Source organism: Canis lupus, chromosome 30, assembly GCF_048164855.1.
Source record: "Canis lupus baileyi chromosome 30, mCanLup2.hap1, whole genome shotgun sequence".
NCBI classification, from domain to species: domain Eukaryota; kingdom Metazoa; phylum Chordata; class Mammalia; order Carnivora; family Canidae; genus Canis; species Canis lupus.
The window spans coordinates 30838200-30852290 of NC_132867.1; the positions used below are offsets into that span (position 1 = coordinate 30838200).

General features: G+C 45.7%; 1 protein-coding gene across 3 annotated transcripts in view; it reads left to right on the top strand.

The window, feature by feature from the left end:
* Positions 1-14091, top strand: part of HUNK (hormonally up-regulated Neu-associated kinase) — a 106330-nt gene that overhangs the window by 40690 nt on the left and 51549 nt on the right. For all 3 annotated transcript variants that reach the window (XM_072806749.1, XM_072806747.1, XM_072806748.1), the window contains exon 2: positions 2798-3090. In XM_072806749.1, the coding sequence (XP_072662850.1) occupies positions 2885-3090 (206 nt within the window). In that variant the 5' untranslated portion in view covers positions 2798-2884. The remainder of the gene's footprint in view (positions 1-2797; positions 3091-14091) is intronic.

Here is a 14091-nt window from a genome sequence, read left to right on the forward strand (position 1 = left end):
TTTGAAAACGGATTCCTTTGTAAGATTTCGGGAGATTTTGCAACTTGAATCTGTTGAAGAGCTGGAGTTGTCTGATTCACCTTTCACGAAAAATTGCTCCTCTCGATGTGCTCAGGATGACATGCAGGCTTCCTTACTCCCTTGACACCCCCGTCCTCGCCCTCCCCAAACACACTCATCCAGTTGGGTCCTTAGATTTGGTCTTCAGCGCGTCTGCACACGTTTAATTTTTACCTTTTAAAACTCTCCTGACTCGAGCACTTTCTCTTTTCTGCTAGAGACCCATCATCATGCCGAGCCTCAACTGGATAGAATCAGCGTTAGATCTTACTCTGCCTGCAAATCTCTGATTACTGTCAAATTAAATTAGGTGCCTCCCTTTGCTGATCATTGACTGCTTTTTCCTTAATTTCCCTGCTCAGTGTTTCCCATTTCGGTTGTTACAGATGAAGCTGCTGTAATCAAGAACGGCATTCCATTTTCAGTATTATCAAGGCAGAGTTGATAAGGGGTAGGGGGTGAATTAAAAAGCCTGGGAACGGGGTGGCGCGTGGAAACGGGAGAGGGGGGATGGTGAGGTGACTTGGGGGCTCCGGGTCTTCACCGGGGGGCTCTCAGAACCAGGAGGACTTGGGAACCAAGATCCCCAGTGACCGGGGGGCACATCTGGTGGGCTAGTTTCCCGGGGCTGCTGTAACAGCACCACATGCTCAGTGGCTTATGGCAACAGAAATGGATTCTTTTGCAGTTCCTAAAAATTTTTTGATCTCCGGAGGCCCGGAGTCCAAAATCAATGTCATTGGACCAACATCAGGGCGTAGATAGGGCCGTGCTGCCTCCGATGGCTCTGGTGGCTGCAGTGCGCCCTGGCTCGTGGGCCGTCGCGGTCATCTCCTTTCCACACCCTGCTCCTCTGAATATTTGCGCAAGATCTTCCCCCCCTGTCGGCCTCTATTTTATAAAGACACTTGTGCTGACATTTGGAGCCCACTCAGATGGTCCCGGTTCATCTCATCTCAAAATCCTTCACTTTAAAAAAAAAAAAAAAAAATCCTTCACTTTTTTTTTTCCCCCCGAATAAGGCCACATTCACATGTTCCAGGGAGTAGGATTATTGAAAGTCTTTGGGTGGCCGTTATTATATAACCTACTACAGGCAGTTGAAGAGCTAAATAAATGATCCTAGTAATTGTTGTGTGCTCTGTTGCAAAAGGCATATTGTATTACTGCCGGGCTTTCAAACTATTGTTTGTTCATAGGACTTTTAAGAATTTCGTTGCCAAAGGGTGTAATTTTTAAAACATTGCAACATAGACTCAAAGACAGAATCTAATTGTACTTTTCAGCATCTCTCCTCCCCACCCCCGCAAGACAATGGATATATCCATATACGTGTGTGCACACACATGCCTGCCTATATGTGTGTATATGTGGGCGTGGATGTCTGTATGTCTATGGGTGTGTATGTGTGTGCATGTGTGTACGTGTGTGTATGTATATATATATTTATGTATATATATTTTTTCTTTTTTTTGGGTCATGAATGAGTACAGTTTTTAAACCTTGTTGAGGCCAAACTATAGCCAGAGTCTCACTTTAACTTTTGTAGGGAGACAGCATTAGCCTCAGGTTGACTGGGGCTACATACCAGCCCCCAGCTTGTCTGGTCTATTGGCTGATTATCTCCTCCTAGTCATGTCTGTGGATTAATGATCTGAAAATCCCCCACTATAATGGGTGAAGGAGGGGCGCCTGGGGCTCAGTAGTTGAGCATCTGCATTGGGCTCAGGGCATGATCCCAGGGTCCTGGGATTGAGTTCCGTATCAGGCTCCCCGCAGTGGGACTGCTTCTCCCTCTGCTTATGTCTCTGCCTCTCTCTGTGTCTCTCATTAATAAATAAATAAAATCGTAAAAAAAAAAAAAAAAGAAGGAATTGACATGATGTTGGTGGCTGGTCATTTAGTAAAAGGAGAGAAGCCGTAGACGGGCAATAACAGTGGTGTGTTTTAGGGCCTGGTGAGCAGAGAAGTGAATGCCACTGAAGGGAAGGGGTGCAGTTTTGGCTGGAAAGGACAATCTTCACCCCCCCCCTTCCCTATCTTTATACAAAGCTGGAGGGTCTGTGCATGTGACATGTTGATTGTAGGGGCAGTGACCCAGGAGGGGTGTCCTGTGGATAGTTAAATTATAACCTAGAGCAGCAACCTTCTGGATCCTGATTTAGGGCCAAGAGCTAACCTATACCATAACTCAGCAAGAGAAGGGAAGGAGAACACTGGGGGCCACAGAGCCTGGTGCAGGGCAGAGAAAGGGTGGAAGGAGAGGGCATTGCATCCCCCAGGTCCCCAACCATGCCCTTGAACTGAAGATGGGAACAGATTTAGCTCTTTCAGAAGTGGAGGCCCCCAGGGAACCCAGCCCCTGGATGGATAATGGCTTGGCCTGAGAGGGAGCCCTTGGCTGGAGTGGAACTTGGCATTTCAGGCTGTGGAAAACCAAGTTGGACACGGACTCTTCACTGAGCCTTCCTGATGACCATTCAAGTCTGCTTGATTTCACTCTCTGGCTTAATAATTGGATCTGGAAAAAAAAATTAATTGGATCTGGTTCCTGATGTTACATTTTTTCCCTCTTTTACCCCCTTGCTGCTATTTTAGGTAAGGTTTTTTTTTTTTTTTTTTTTTCCTCCTGGGACAGAGAAGTAGCTACGCATTTTCCTAGAGTTCTTGGGATTCGTTAGGGAATACCCTCTGCTTGCAGTGCTTGACAACAGCCGTGTTCTTGGTGTCTTCTCAGGTGGCCATAAAAGTCATTGACAAGAAGAGAGCCAAAAAGGACACCTATGTCACCAAGAACCTTCGGCGAGAGGGGCAGATTCAGCAAATGATCCGCCACCCCAACATCACCCAGCTCCTTGATATCTTGGAGACGGAAAATAGCTATTACCTGGTCATGGAGCTGTGTCCTGGGGGCAACCTGATGCACAAGATCTATGAGAAGAAGCGGCTGGAGGAATCTGAAGCCCGCAGATACATCAGGCAGCTCATCTCTGCGGTGGAGCACCTGCACCGGGCTGGGGTGGTCCACAGGTAAGGGCCATGCCGTGCCGATGACCCTGTGCTGACTATCCTGACGGCGCAGCGCTTCAGTGTGCTCTGAGCAAGGCTCAGGTGTTGCAGCGTGCTTTACGATTCCTCTGCGTGCTTATTTTTGTGAACTGACAGCACCATTGTGGATGACGGAAGCCAGAGTGCCTAGGTTTGCCTCCTGGCTCTCCCCTTTCCTAGTTGTGTGACCCTGGGCAAGTTAGTTAACCACTCTGAACCTCAGTCTCTTCTTCTATAAAACGGGAATGATGATGATACTTCCCTCATGGTTGGTGTAAGGGTTAATTTGGAGAATGCTATCAGTTAATATATGAAAAGTGCTTGGAACATTGCTTGGTATACATAATAAGGGTCATGTTACTGGTTGGCTGCTGTTCTTATTTGCAAAGCGTAATGAGACCAGGGGCTCAGGAGCCTGAAAGAAGACTCAATGTTAAGATGGCATGAGATGGTTTTTCAGCGAGTGCTAAGGGATGGTGCTTCCGCTGTATTTGCTTTATATGCAGTAGTTGCTCAGTAGCTGTTTTATTCAACTGAATTGAATCCCCATTTAAATTGTGAACTTGTTCCTGCAAGGCAGGGGTGTTTCCCCCAAGCCAGATGCCAATCCTTATGAAAATCAAACTTTTTCTTGAACAGGCTGTTCCTTCCTGAGGAGGAGCTCCACAAGAAAAGGGAGTGGAAATAGCATCCTTAGAGATGGTTGCCATTGGTGGTGATACCTATTTTTAGTATTAAAATAAAATGAAATGAAATGTATTAAAATGAAAAGGAAAAGAAAAAATATTTTAAAAGTGGCCCCCTTTTCCTCCCAAGGAAATGTGGATTTCACCAATAAATGCATAGTCCTTCTTTCTTGAAATTATGATCAATAATTACTCTGGGTTGTTGAGAAAAGTTAGGGGTCATGGTTTATAGATTGTCCTTTTTAAAAAGCAAGATCAAGGGCACCGGAGTGGCTCAGTAGTTGAGCATCTGCCTTCGGCTCAGGTCATGATCTTTGGGTCCTGGGATCAAGTCTTGCATTGGGCTCCCTGCAGGGAGCCTGCTTCTCCCTCCACCTGTGTCTATGCCTCTCTCTCTCTCTCTCCCTCTCTCTCTCTCTGTGGTCATTCATGAATAAATAAGTAAAATCTTAAAAAAAAGCAAGATCAAGTCATGAAATGTGTTGTGTGCATGTGTGTGTGTATACACCTATATATACACACACATGCATGCGTACGTTTAATATTTTTTGTGTTGAGGTGCAATTCACATACCTTGAAAGTCACCACCATAAAGCGCACAGTTCAGACCCTTTTAACTTGTTGACAAAGCTGTGCAACCGCAGCCACTATCTGATTTTAGAATATTTTCATCCCTCCAAAGAAGAAGCCCTGTACCCATCAGCAGTCACTCTCTCTTCCCCCTTCCTCCCAGCCCCTGGCAACCACTAACTCTATCCTCTGTCCATGGATTTGCCTGTTCTGGACATTTTCCATCAAAGGAAAAGAACAGTGTGTGGTCTTTTATGATAGGCTTCTTTTACTTAGCATCATGTTTTCAAGACCCTTCCCTGGCGTGCCATCTATCAGTACTTCTCCTTTTTATGGCTGAAGCCTAGTCCATGGTAGGGAGACCACATTTTGTCTTTCCATTCATCAGTTGATAGACATTCAGGCCGTTTGCATGTTTTTGGCCACTACGAACAATGCGGCTGTGAACCTTCACATACAAGTTACGGTGTGAACGTGTGTCCTCTCTTTGTTTGCAGCATTCTACTTTCAAGAGTGGAACTGCCAGGTCATATGGCAGCTCGATGTTCGACCTTTAGAGTAGACGTAATATCAACTTCTCGTGTTTGAAAGCCATTCGTATTCTGACCGATGAAGAAAGCATCTCTAGGCCTTTCATTAACAGGATTTATGGGCTTTCGAGGTGAAGAGGGTCTTTCCCTACTGATGGGATTGGATGCTCTTCCCCTTGGTGCTTGAGCCTAGGGGACCCCATGGCGGGGGGAGGCCTCCTGGCTTGGGGCTGCTCCGGGGTCAGCCTTGGTGGGGCACTTTGCAGGTGGATCATTTCCTCACCAAGGTGAGAGAGTCTCTTCGTGGACATATTTTTAGTTACACACGTCATCATGAAATCACGGTTCATTGGAACTCTTTGAGTTTAGATCAGCAAGGAAGGGAACATTCAGAAATTTTAAGTGAATAACACTATTTTTGGCTCTTTCCAACAATACCCTTCTGAAGCCTGCCGTGTCACGGTTCTGCCATTATTAGGAAAACGACGGTCGTGAGTGAGCCTGGTTCTATCTTGGTTTATTACGATGACAAAGGCAGAAACCTCACGAATGAATCAGCCAGGATAACGGACTCCGCTGGTCACAGCAGAGGCTAGAAGCGGGGGCAGGGCTTTCTGTGGGGCTCGCTGGGGGGGGCGGTGTCACACGGGGTGTTATGTGACAAGGGTTTCGTGCTGTCAGAAACCAGATGAGTGCCCAGCGTCGCAGGCCTCCGAGGACAAGAAAGGGAAAACCAGTGAGGGCTGTGCATGGCTCGCTGGTCTCTCCCGCAGGAAACTCTCAGCAACCCTTTTAAAGTAATTTTAACAAATTCCAATCCCTCTCAGTGCAATTACTGTCAGAATGTCAAAGGAAGGAATTTAATAATGTTTTGATAGCAAAGACGGTGTGCTTTTCTCCCTCTGATCCCCGGCTTTCTACTTCCCCCTCTGTCCTTGGAAAGATATTCATAAGCCCCAAATGGCAGAGGCTCAGATCTTTTAAAGTTAGGGGAGACTGGAGACATAGGTGCTGTTTAGGAGGAGTTCTTCGTTTTTCTCTCTAGAACTCGTGTTAACGGGCGCCAGTGCACGCAGACAGGAGGTGCTTTAGGTGGTGGAGACATCACATGAAAGTGTTTGCTCGGAAGAGACTCGTGGGTGACTTGAGCTGGATGTCTTGACTCTCCCAGAAGCTATTAACACCAATTTTTAGCATACGTGCCGCAGCTCATAGCTGGTATACTCTACTGTAGACCCTCTCCATGATGGAGATTTCTCTTCTATGCTGTGAAGATGGAATGAATTTCATGATTATCTTGCTGTTAGATTTTTCAAATGAGTAAGAGAGTACAGTATCTCGGAGGTGGCCCGGAGTCGCTGGTGGGAAGATTTCTGAGCAAATAGATTGGATCATCCAAAAGGACTTAGGATGAATTCGGGTGGCTGTGCATAGACAATGACTTAAAGCGCTTTCGGTTATGTGTGTCAGAGGATGCTCTAAATTCGCAGTTGCTGATTAGGCCGATACTATATCCTCATGTTCTCATCAACTTAATGTTGGCAAAGCCCTCATTTCCCGTGACACGAAATCTAAATATTTAATTATCTACTCAGAACTACTGAAATATCATTGAAAGGCAGCAAATCTCGAAAAATCATGTAAATACTGTGAGTGGAAAAAGAATAAAGGAACCCAAAGCTCTATATAGTAGACTCCCTTAGCTGGCAGAGAAGCTCATTTTAAACTGGACCTGCCAGGGCCTTCGTCGTGTCTTTTGCTGTAACCGGGCTGGGGCTAACTTTTACAAAAGGAGAGTACGGTCTCGTGTCTTCATTACCCCATGTTAGGATTGCCTGAGATGCTCCACATTTAAGATATAGCAAGTCCTTTTTTTTTTTTTCTTTTCTCTCAAACGTGCTCACCCAGCACGATACCAAAACCTGATGATTTGCCCATTGTATATGGAGCGTTGACTCTTGACATCAATCAACGAAAAGTGTGATTATACCAAGAGGCTAATTTGAGATTCATCTTGTTCATTCAAAATAACAAAGTCCAATCAAACTGTACAGACAAAACATAACAGGGTAACACAATACCGCTGTCCCTAAGCAGGAAGAGACAAGCCGTGGGGCCTGCGGGACCAGGACAGAGAGACACATGATCAAAGGGAGTGCGAGCCTGTGTTTGGATGTACGTCAGCGTTGCCGCTCCCAAGGCCATGACCTTACTCATTCATCAATATTGGGAAAGGGCCCTCTCTGCTCAAGAGGAATGCAGTTGGAAGAGAAGGGATGTTTCTTTGTTCTCTTGGGCCTGACAAGAAGCACTTGTAGGTTATTAAGTTCTTTTAACTTTTAGGTTTTCTTGGAGTGGGGCGGGGGGAGGCAGATGAGAAGAGGGTAACCTCTGCTCACAGTCGGGAACTAGTTGGGATCCCAGGGCCTTCTGCTAAGAGAGAGTACGTATCGAAGGTGCTGGTTATATCTATCAAAGGTGTTGTGTTTAAGTTGGGTTTAACAAATATGATTGGAAATAAGGAGATTTCACCAAGCTCGAACGCAGCAGCTTTGTGGAGCGCGATGTCCAGTGGTCAGCGGTGTTGATTGTGCAGCCAGACCACCTGCACCCAGACGCTGGCTCTACCACTTAAAAGCTGCACTGGGCAAATCCCTCCGGCTCTTGTGCCTCCCTACACAATAAGGATAATGGATTATCCACTTCACGTGCTTGTGAGGATTGAAGGAGCCAATTCACGTAAAGTGTCAAAACTGAGAGAGTACCGAGTACGTGTTTGCTATCATTAGTACTGATCCCACCTCATTCATTCTGTACGTGGGAAACAGGCTCAGCGTTCTGTGTGCTCGAGGCCTCACAGATGTCCTGGGCTTGTATTCATCTTGCTCATCCTTCAGGTCCTCGCTCTAAACTAGGCTTTGCTTTCCAAACCCTTTTCGAACGATGACTTACTTTGCTTGTTATCTATTTTCTGCACGGGCCATCAGCTAGCTCAGCCTCGAGCCCAGGAGGCACACAGCAAGACTTTGTTGAATGAAAGAAAGGAAGTTGAATGAATACAGCTAGTGTCAGAGTTAGCACTGGGATGGAAGCTTCCTGGTGGCCAGTTCCCTGTTCATTCTGGAATATTCCACGTTGTCCCTGGAATTTCAAGGGAGTTCCTGCATTGACTTAGTACCAATTTGTTTACTTTCAGGTCACAATTGGTAGAGTGGCATCTTTCTAGTGACTGAGCAGCTCTCTCATTTTACAAATGGTTCGTTTCTGGAGTGCTGGAGGATCTCAATAAAAGGTTTCGTTTTGAATAAATAAATCAGGTGCATGCTTAACAAATTGTTCTTGTGTTTTATCAAAATGCCCATATCGCAAGTAAATCAGCGATTAAAAAATGTCATTTGCTTTTAATACAGTGCTTTTGAAGATAAACTTAACCCTAAAAAACCCCTCCCATTTTCCTGCAAAATGCTGATGACCTTGGGGAGTTATGTGCTTTTCTTGGATGCTTTATTCTTAGCTTATTGCTAAAATCCATCTCCACCGGCACAAACTTCTCCAGACCTAATCCTGTATGAGTTTGCTCTGGCCACCCCCTGGGCTCCTTCTCTCTGACCTCTCATTTAAGGGCTAATGGCCCCCGATGCTGTTTGCTTATCACCCAATTAATCACCCTTTCAAGTCTTCCCTGGGCTCTCCAGTGCACTTGGTCTTAGCACCTCTATTATCCCCAGCTCCAGCCTCTCACCCCTTCTCTGCTAGCGGTGAGGTAGCCTCCTGGATAGCCTCCCAGTGGCCACCAAACACTTGAGCACATTTTCCTACTTCCTCCTGCTTAGGGCCCTAGCCAGGTGGCCACTCTTTGGAATGCAGTTTTTCAGACCAGAATCAGGCACTCGATGTTTAAGTGAGTTGTTCTAGGCCACGAGCTTGTCATTCAGTGAGCTTGTCTGTCTTTGTCACTGGTCTCCAGGTCTTGCCCTGAACTGTGCTCAGCACCTCTGCCCCAGGTCCTCCCCCCTCTTTCATGGGTCACACCATCCGCTCTCCGCTGCCGTCAACCCTGGTGGCACCTTGCGCTCAGTTCCTCCTTCCATCTTCCGTCACCACCCAAGTGGCACCCACTCCAGGGGCCCTTTGTCTAGGCCTGAGGTTTGTTAGGGATCTGACCTTTTGACCTTCCCTACGGGACTGGGCCAGGCCTGGGGAGGCCAAGGAGAACCTCTTCCTTTACTCCCATCCTAGTGTTTTGGGTGTGTGTGCACGTGCGTTCATGTGTGCACATGCTTGCCTATATGCACACATACATGGCGCACCCCCCCACATGCATACACATACACATGCTTGCACGCAAACATGCCCCCTTATATACACACATGCACACATGTACACATGTACCCACACATGCTCACCCCCCACATATACACATACATGCCACTCCTGCCCACATACACACATGCATCCATGCATACACACACTCAGAAACACATGCACATACACACGCACTCAGGAACACATGCCCACTCACTCATACACACACACGCCCGCCTATATACACACATGTACCTATGCACACAGTCATCCATACGTGTCCCCCCACATATATACACACATGCCACGCCCTCCCACATTCACACATGCATGCACACACTTTTGTACCCATGCATGCACCTGTGCATACACACACACATGCACAAACATACGGCCACACACACACTTCAGCTCCGCACTTCCCCACTACTACTCCTGGCTGCCTGTGCTCGGAAGAGGCCCAGCTGCTGCTTCTCCTCCCCTCCCCCACTGAGCACCAGGGCCCAGTATGTTTGTTATGGCAACGGGGTCCTCCCTGACACACACCCCTCTGTCTGGGAGGGCTGTGACTGGAGTTCTTGGTGGCTAGCCTCCAAACCTTAGAGATTATCATCATTCAAGAAATACAAGGAGAGTTTGGGTGAGTGGGTGGGTGCAGGGGGAGTGTGAGGGGTGTGCTTGAGAGCCTGTGGGTGAACCTTTAATGGTTAAGTCCTGTTGGAGCTTGTTCTTTTGAAATAAACTAGAACAAAGGGCTGGTAATTAGGGCTTTCCCCGTGGGCCCTCTCAGTCGCTGGAGAAACATCCACCAACCTCTCCCAGTCTCCTTCTTCCCGAAGCACAGTGCACCTGGAGACCCAAGGTCAGATCTGCAGTGCGCTGTGATGAGAGACCCTTGGGCGTTTCTCCCAGAACTGCCCAGTTTCCAGAGAAAGGTCTGTGCCTGCACCTCGGGAGGCCTCTTCTGGGCTTGGCTCCCTCTTTTGTTCCCAAGACACATGGTAATTTCCTTTAGTAAGTTCCCAAGACACATGCACCCCACCCCAGGGCTGTCTAGGTAACCCCATCCTCTGATGCCCCCTTATATTAGGGCATGCCAGTTCCCTCTCTTGCTTGTCCTGTCTCCTCTTTGAAGCTCCTTTGGCCAAGGGAAAAAAGCTGTTTCTCCACATCTAGGGGCCTTTTTCTTTCCTTTTTTTTCCCCTCTGAGTTATAAGTTTACTCTGAACTTCCAGTTTGCCTGCCACAAGGAGAAGCTCCTCACACTGCAGGACTGTGGGAAGAGCCTCCTACTTCTCTCTCCCCTCCACAAAGTGATTAATCCGATCAGAGAACATTACTGTGAAATTGAGCATTGCCTCCATCATCAAGTGCGAACCAGTCAGCTGTCCAGAACCTTCCTTCCTAGGTGGCCAATCTGACACTTAACAGAACCAAATATTTTGTTCTCTGGGATGGAGCTAGTACAGTGCTTTTCACATGGACCGCAGGGAGGTGTTCTGGATAACAGAGTATTTTCTTTTAAAGATAAGCCGTAATACGCTAATGCTAAAACCTTATGAATAGATTCATCCCTCTTTTATTATCCAGAAAGATGTCTCCCAATTTTGTGGCCTCTTGGGAATATTCGTGGCCTCTTTGACCATTGTCGAACAGCTGGGCTGGGTCTGAGTGGCCCATGGTGCTGAATGGGACTCATCCTTAATTTCAGGTGGTAAGGATGCTCCCTCCGGGGGGAACATCCGGGATGAGGCACTTGATTGTAGCTGTAACATTCCTAGGACCCACCTTCCAGGAATGGGAAAATATCCAAAAGCTACTTTTAAAGAATTAATAGGCTTTATTTTTTAGTGCAGTTTTAGGGTTACAGAAAAATGTGCTGAAACTGTAAGCGTCCCCACATGGGATGCCTTCCCATCCCCCTTCCATACTGTTTTTCCCTATTAATACCTTGTGATCGTGCAGTACATTTGTTATAATTGATGGGCCAATACTGATACACTATTATTAACTAAGGTCCATAGTTTACATGAGGGTTCGCTCTGTGGTGTACAGTTCTGTGGATTTGGACAAATGCATGATGTCAGTATCATAAAAAATAATTTCACCACCCATAAAAAATATGCCCCACCTATTCATCCTCCTCCTCCTTGAGGCAACTAGGGATCTTTTTATTGTCTCCATAGTTTAGTCTTTTCCAGAGGATATATGGTTGTTGCAATCACACAGTATGTGGCCTCTTCAGACTGGCTTCTTTCACTCAGAAACACACATATGGGTTCCTTCTTGGCTTTTCACAACTTGATAGGTCATTTCTTCTTGTTGCTGAATAACATTCCGTTGTCTGGGTGGACCACAGTTTATCTGTTCACCTACTGATGGATGGGTGGGTCGCTTCCAAGTTCTGGAAATTATGAATAAAGCTGCTGTGAACATTTATGTCTACAAGTTCTTGACTCTTTTGAGTAAATACCTAGGTGAAATGTACTTTTAAAAATAGGATCTTAAAGGCCCTTTTCCTGAAGAGTCAGAAGGAAAAACCTCTCCCCCTCATTCTAGAACTATTTCAAAAGACAAGGCAAGAGATAGAAATAGATGAAGCCAAAAGCAGTTGAATGTTCCTTTGTTTTGGGTGCATTAGGTGGTCTCATCTCCTGGACAGAGACAAATGGAGCTCACCTTTAACGAGTCATGGAATCTCTAGGTAGTGACATGGGTTATTGCTGAAATCTTTTAGAAACATTGGCGAAAGGGTCATACATGGCCAGACAACGGGTTAACAGGTTTGTTCTGAGTATTCACCCTGGGGGCTGGAGTAGGGTTACTATGGGATGCGGTGGGTGAAAATGAAAACCCATTTTATTTTTCTCATTTCGCCTAATTATTACCTTTTATTCATTCCACCCCTGGTTTTATGACATTTTCCCGCTTTCAAAAGTGGGCATTTTTTTTTTTTGTCTTTTGCATTTTTTTCTTATTTTTAGTCTTTCATTTATATCATTCTTCTAATCATTATGGTTGTTCTCTTAGGCTTTTGTCATCCCAGAAATATCCAGCTTGGCTTTATAATTCTTGGCAATTGCTTTCTGATCCTTCACCTCTTTAAAGTGTTTTTCTCCGTAGTGTATGTTCTGAACCAAATTTCACCTTCAATACCTTAGTGTGGCTTCCATTCTTTCCAGGGGAGGAGGTTTAATTTTGCAAGAAACAAACTGTGGCCTTCCTTTAGATTTAAATAGCACTGCTGCTTTATAATCAGTTTTCACAGGATCACAGTTTGGGCTAATGCTGGCCCACTGTTTTGTGTGTGCTTTGCAGTATTTTTTTTTTTTTTTTGGAATTACCGTATATGTTCGAATATAAGGTCAGATCAGATCATGTCCTAGCTCTCCTCCAAAGAGAGAATGTGTCTCATTTCCAACAACAGAGTACTAGCTGGAAAAGACACATTCACCTGGACTCACTTATGACTTTGGAAGCTCTAGAAATCTGAAGAAATGGACAGAAAGGGGAGGCCAGGACATTTTACATAGCTTTTTTTTTTTTTTTTTAAGATTTTATTTGTTTTCTCATGAGAGACACAGAAAGAGAGGCAGAGACATAGGCAGGGGGAGAAGCAGGCTCCCTACAGGGAGCCCGATGTGGGACTCGATCCCGGGACCCGAGATCACAACCTGAGCCAAAGCAGATGCTCAACCACTGAGCCACCCAGGTGTCCCTTTACGCAGCTTTAATAATAACTTCTAGCTGTGAAGGTTTGGGAGACAACTCTTAAAAACAATCCACTGAGTGGTTAATCTACAGAGATTTTAAATGGGTGCTTGTTATTTCATTAGCGTGTGGTAAGATTACCAGCAAGTGATTCAAAAAGTGCTTTTTGACAAACATCTGGTCAACTTTAAGATCGTGCTGCCCTGGTGACGCCACACGTAGACGTCATCCCGCTCACATCCTGGCTGTGACGGATTTCAATGAAATTGTTTCACGAAATGTGAAGGTGTGGGGTTAATATTTCTAAAGTTGACATTATATGGCATATGCTCTTAAAGGTGATGGTGCAGCTTCCTAGATAGACATTTGATAATTCCATTGCATTTTTGAAAATTATGTATTTGTGTTTTCCAAAAACCCTTTGCTGAGGGGGAAATGAGAATCCTCCCATTGGAAAAATGAGGGGGAGATTACCTTATTTTTGGGATTACCCTGCATTTGGACATAGATGATACCTTTTAAAGGCTGACATAGTTTTTATATCATCTGTGTGTTGTTTCAACTGGATCCAGGTGAAAGGATCCAGTTCTTCCCCCCATTGGTGGGGGCATGTGCGTTGGGGAATATTCATATTCTCTAGCTGCAAGTTTCAGTTCAGACCTCCCTTCTCATCCAAGTGCCCATCCCTAAGGCTCCCAGCCACCTTCCAATTTTGAAAGACATTGGACACTTCCGAGAGCTCACTTTTTTCTACACTTGACTTCTTTCCATCCTGAAATGCTTCCTTTTCATGTTCCCGTGACAACAGTGTCCCTGACTCCCGTCTCCCCTCCCATCTTCTCCCTGAGCAATATCCTGTCTTTTTTTTTTTTTTTTATAGGTGATGTCTATTTTTTTGGTTTTTTTTTTGGTATTTTTTTAAATTGGAGTTCAATTTGCCAGCATATAGTAGTATAACACCCAGTGCTCATCTCCTGTCCTTTTAAGACTCAGCAACCGCACCCCCCTCCCAGTACTGAGGTTGAAAATTGGTGGTTTGCAGGCCACGTCTTGCCTGCGAGGTTGGCCCATGCGGTGTGGTTGTTACTGTTTTAAATGTGAATGTGTTGCTAGCATTTAAAACTTGGGATAAAATCCAGATTTCTAGCTTCTCTTGGAGAAGAGGAGGAGCTGGTGGTGCC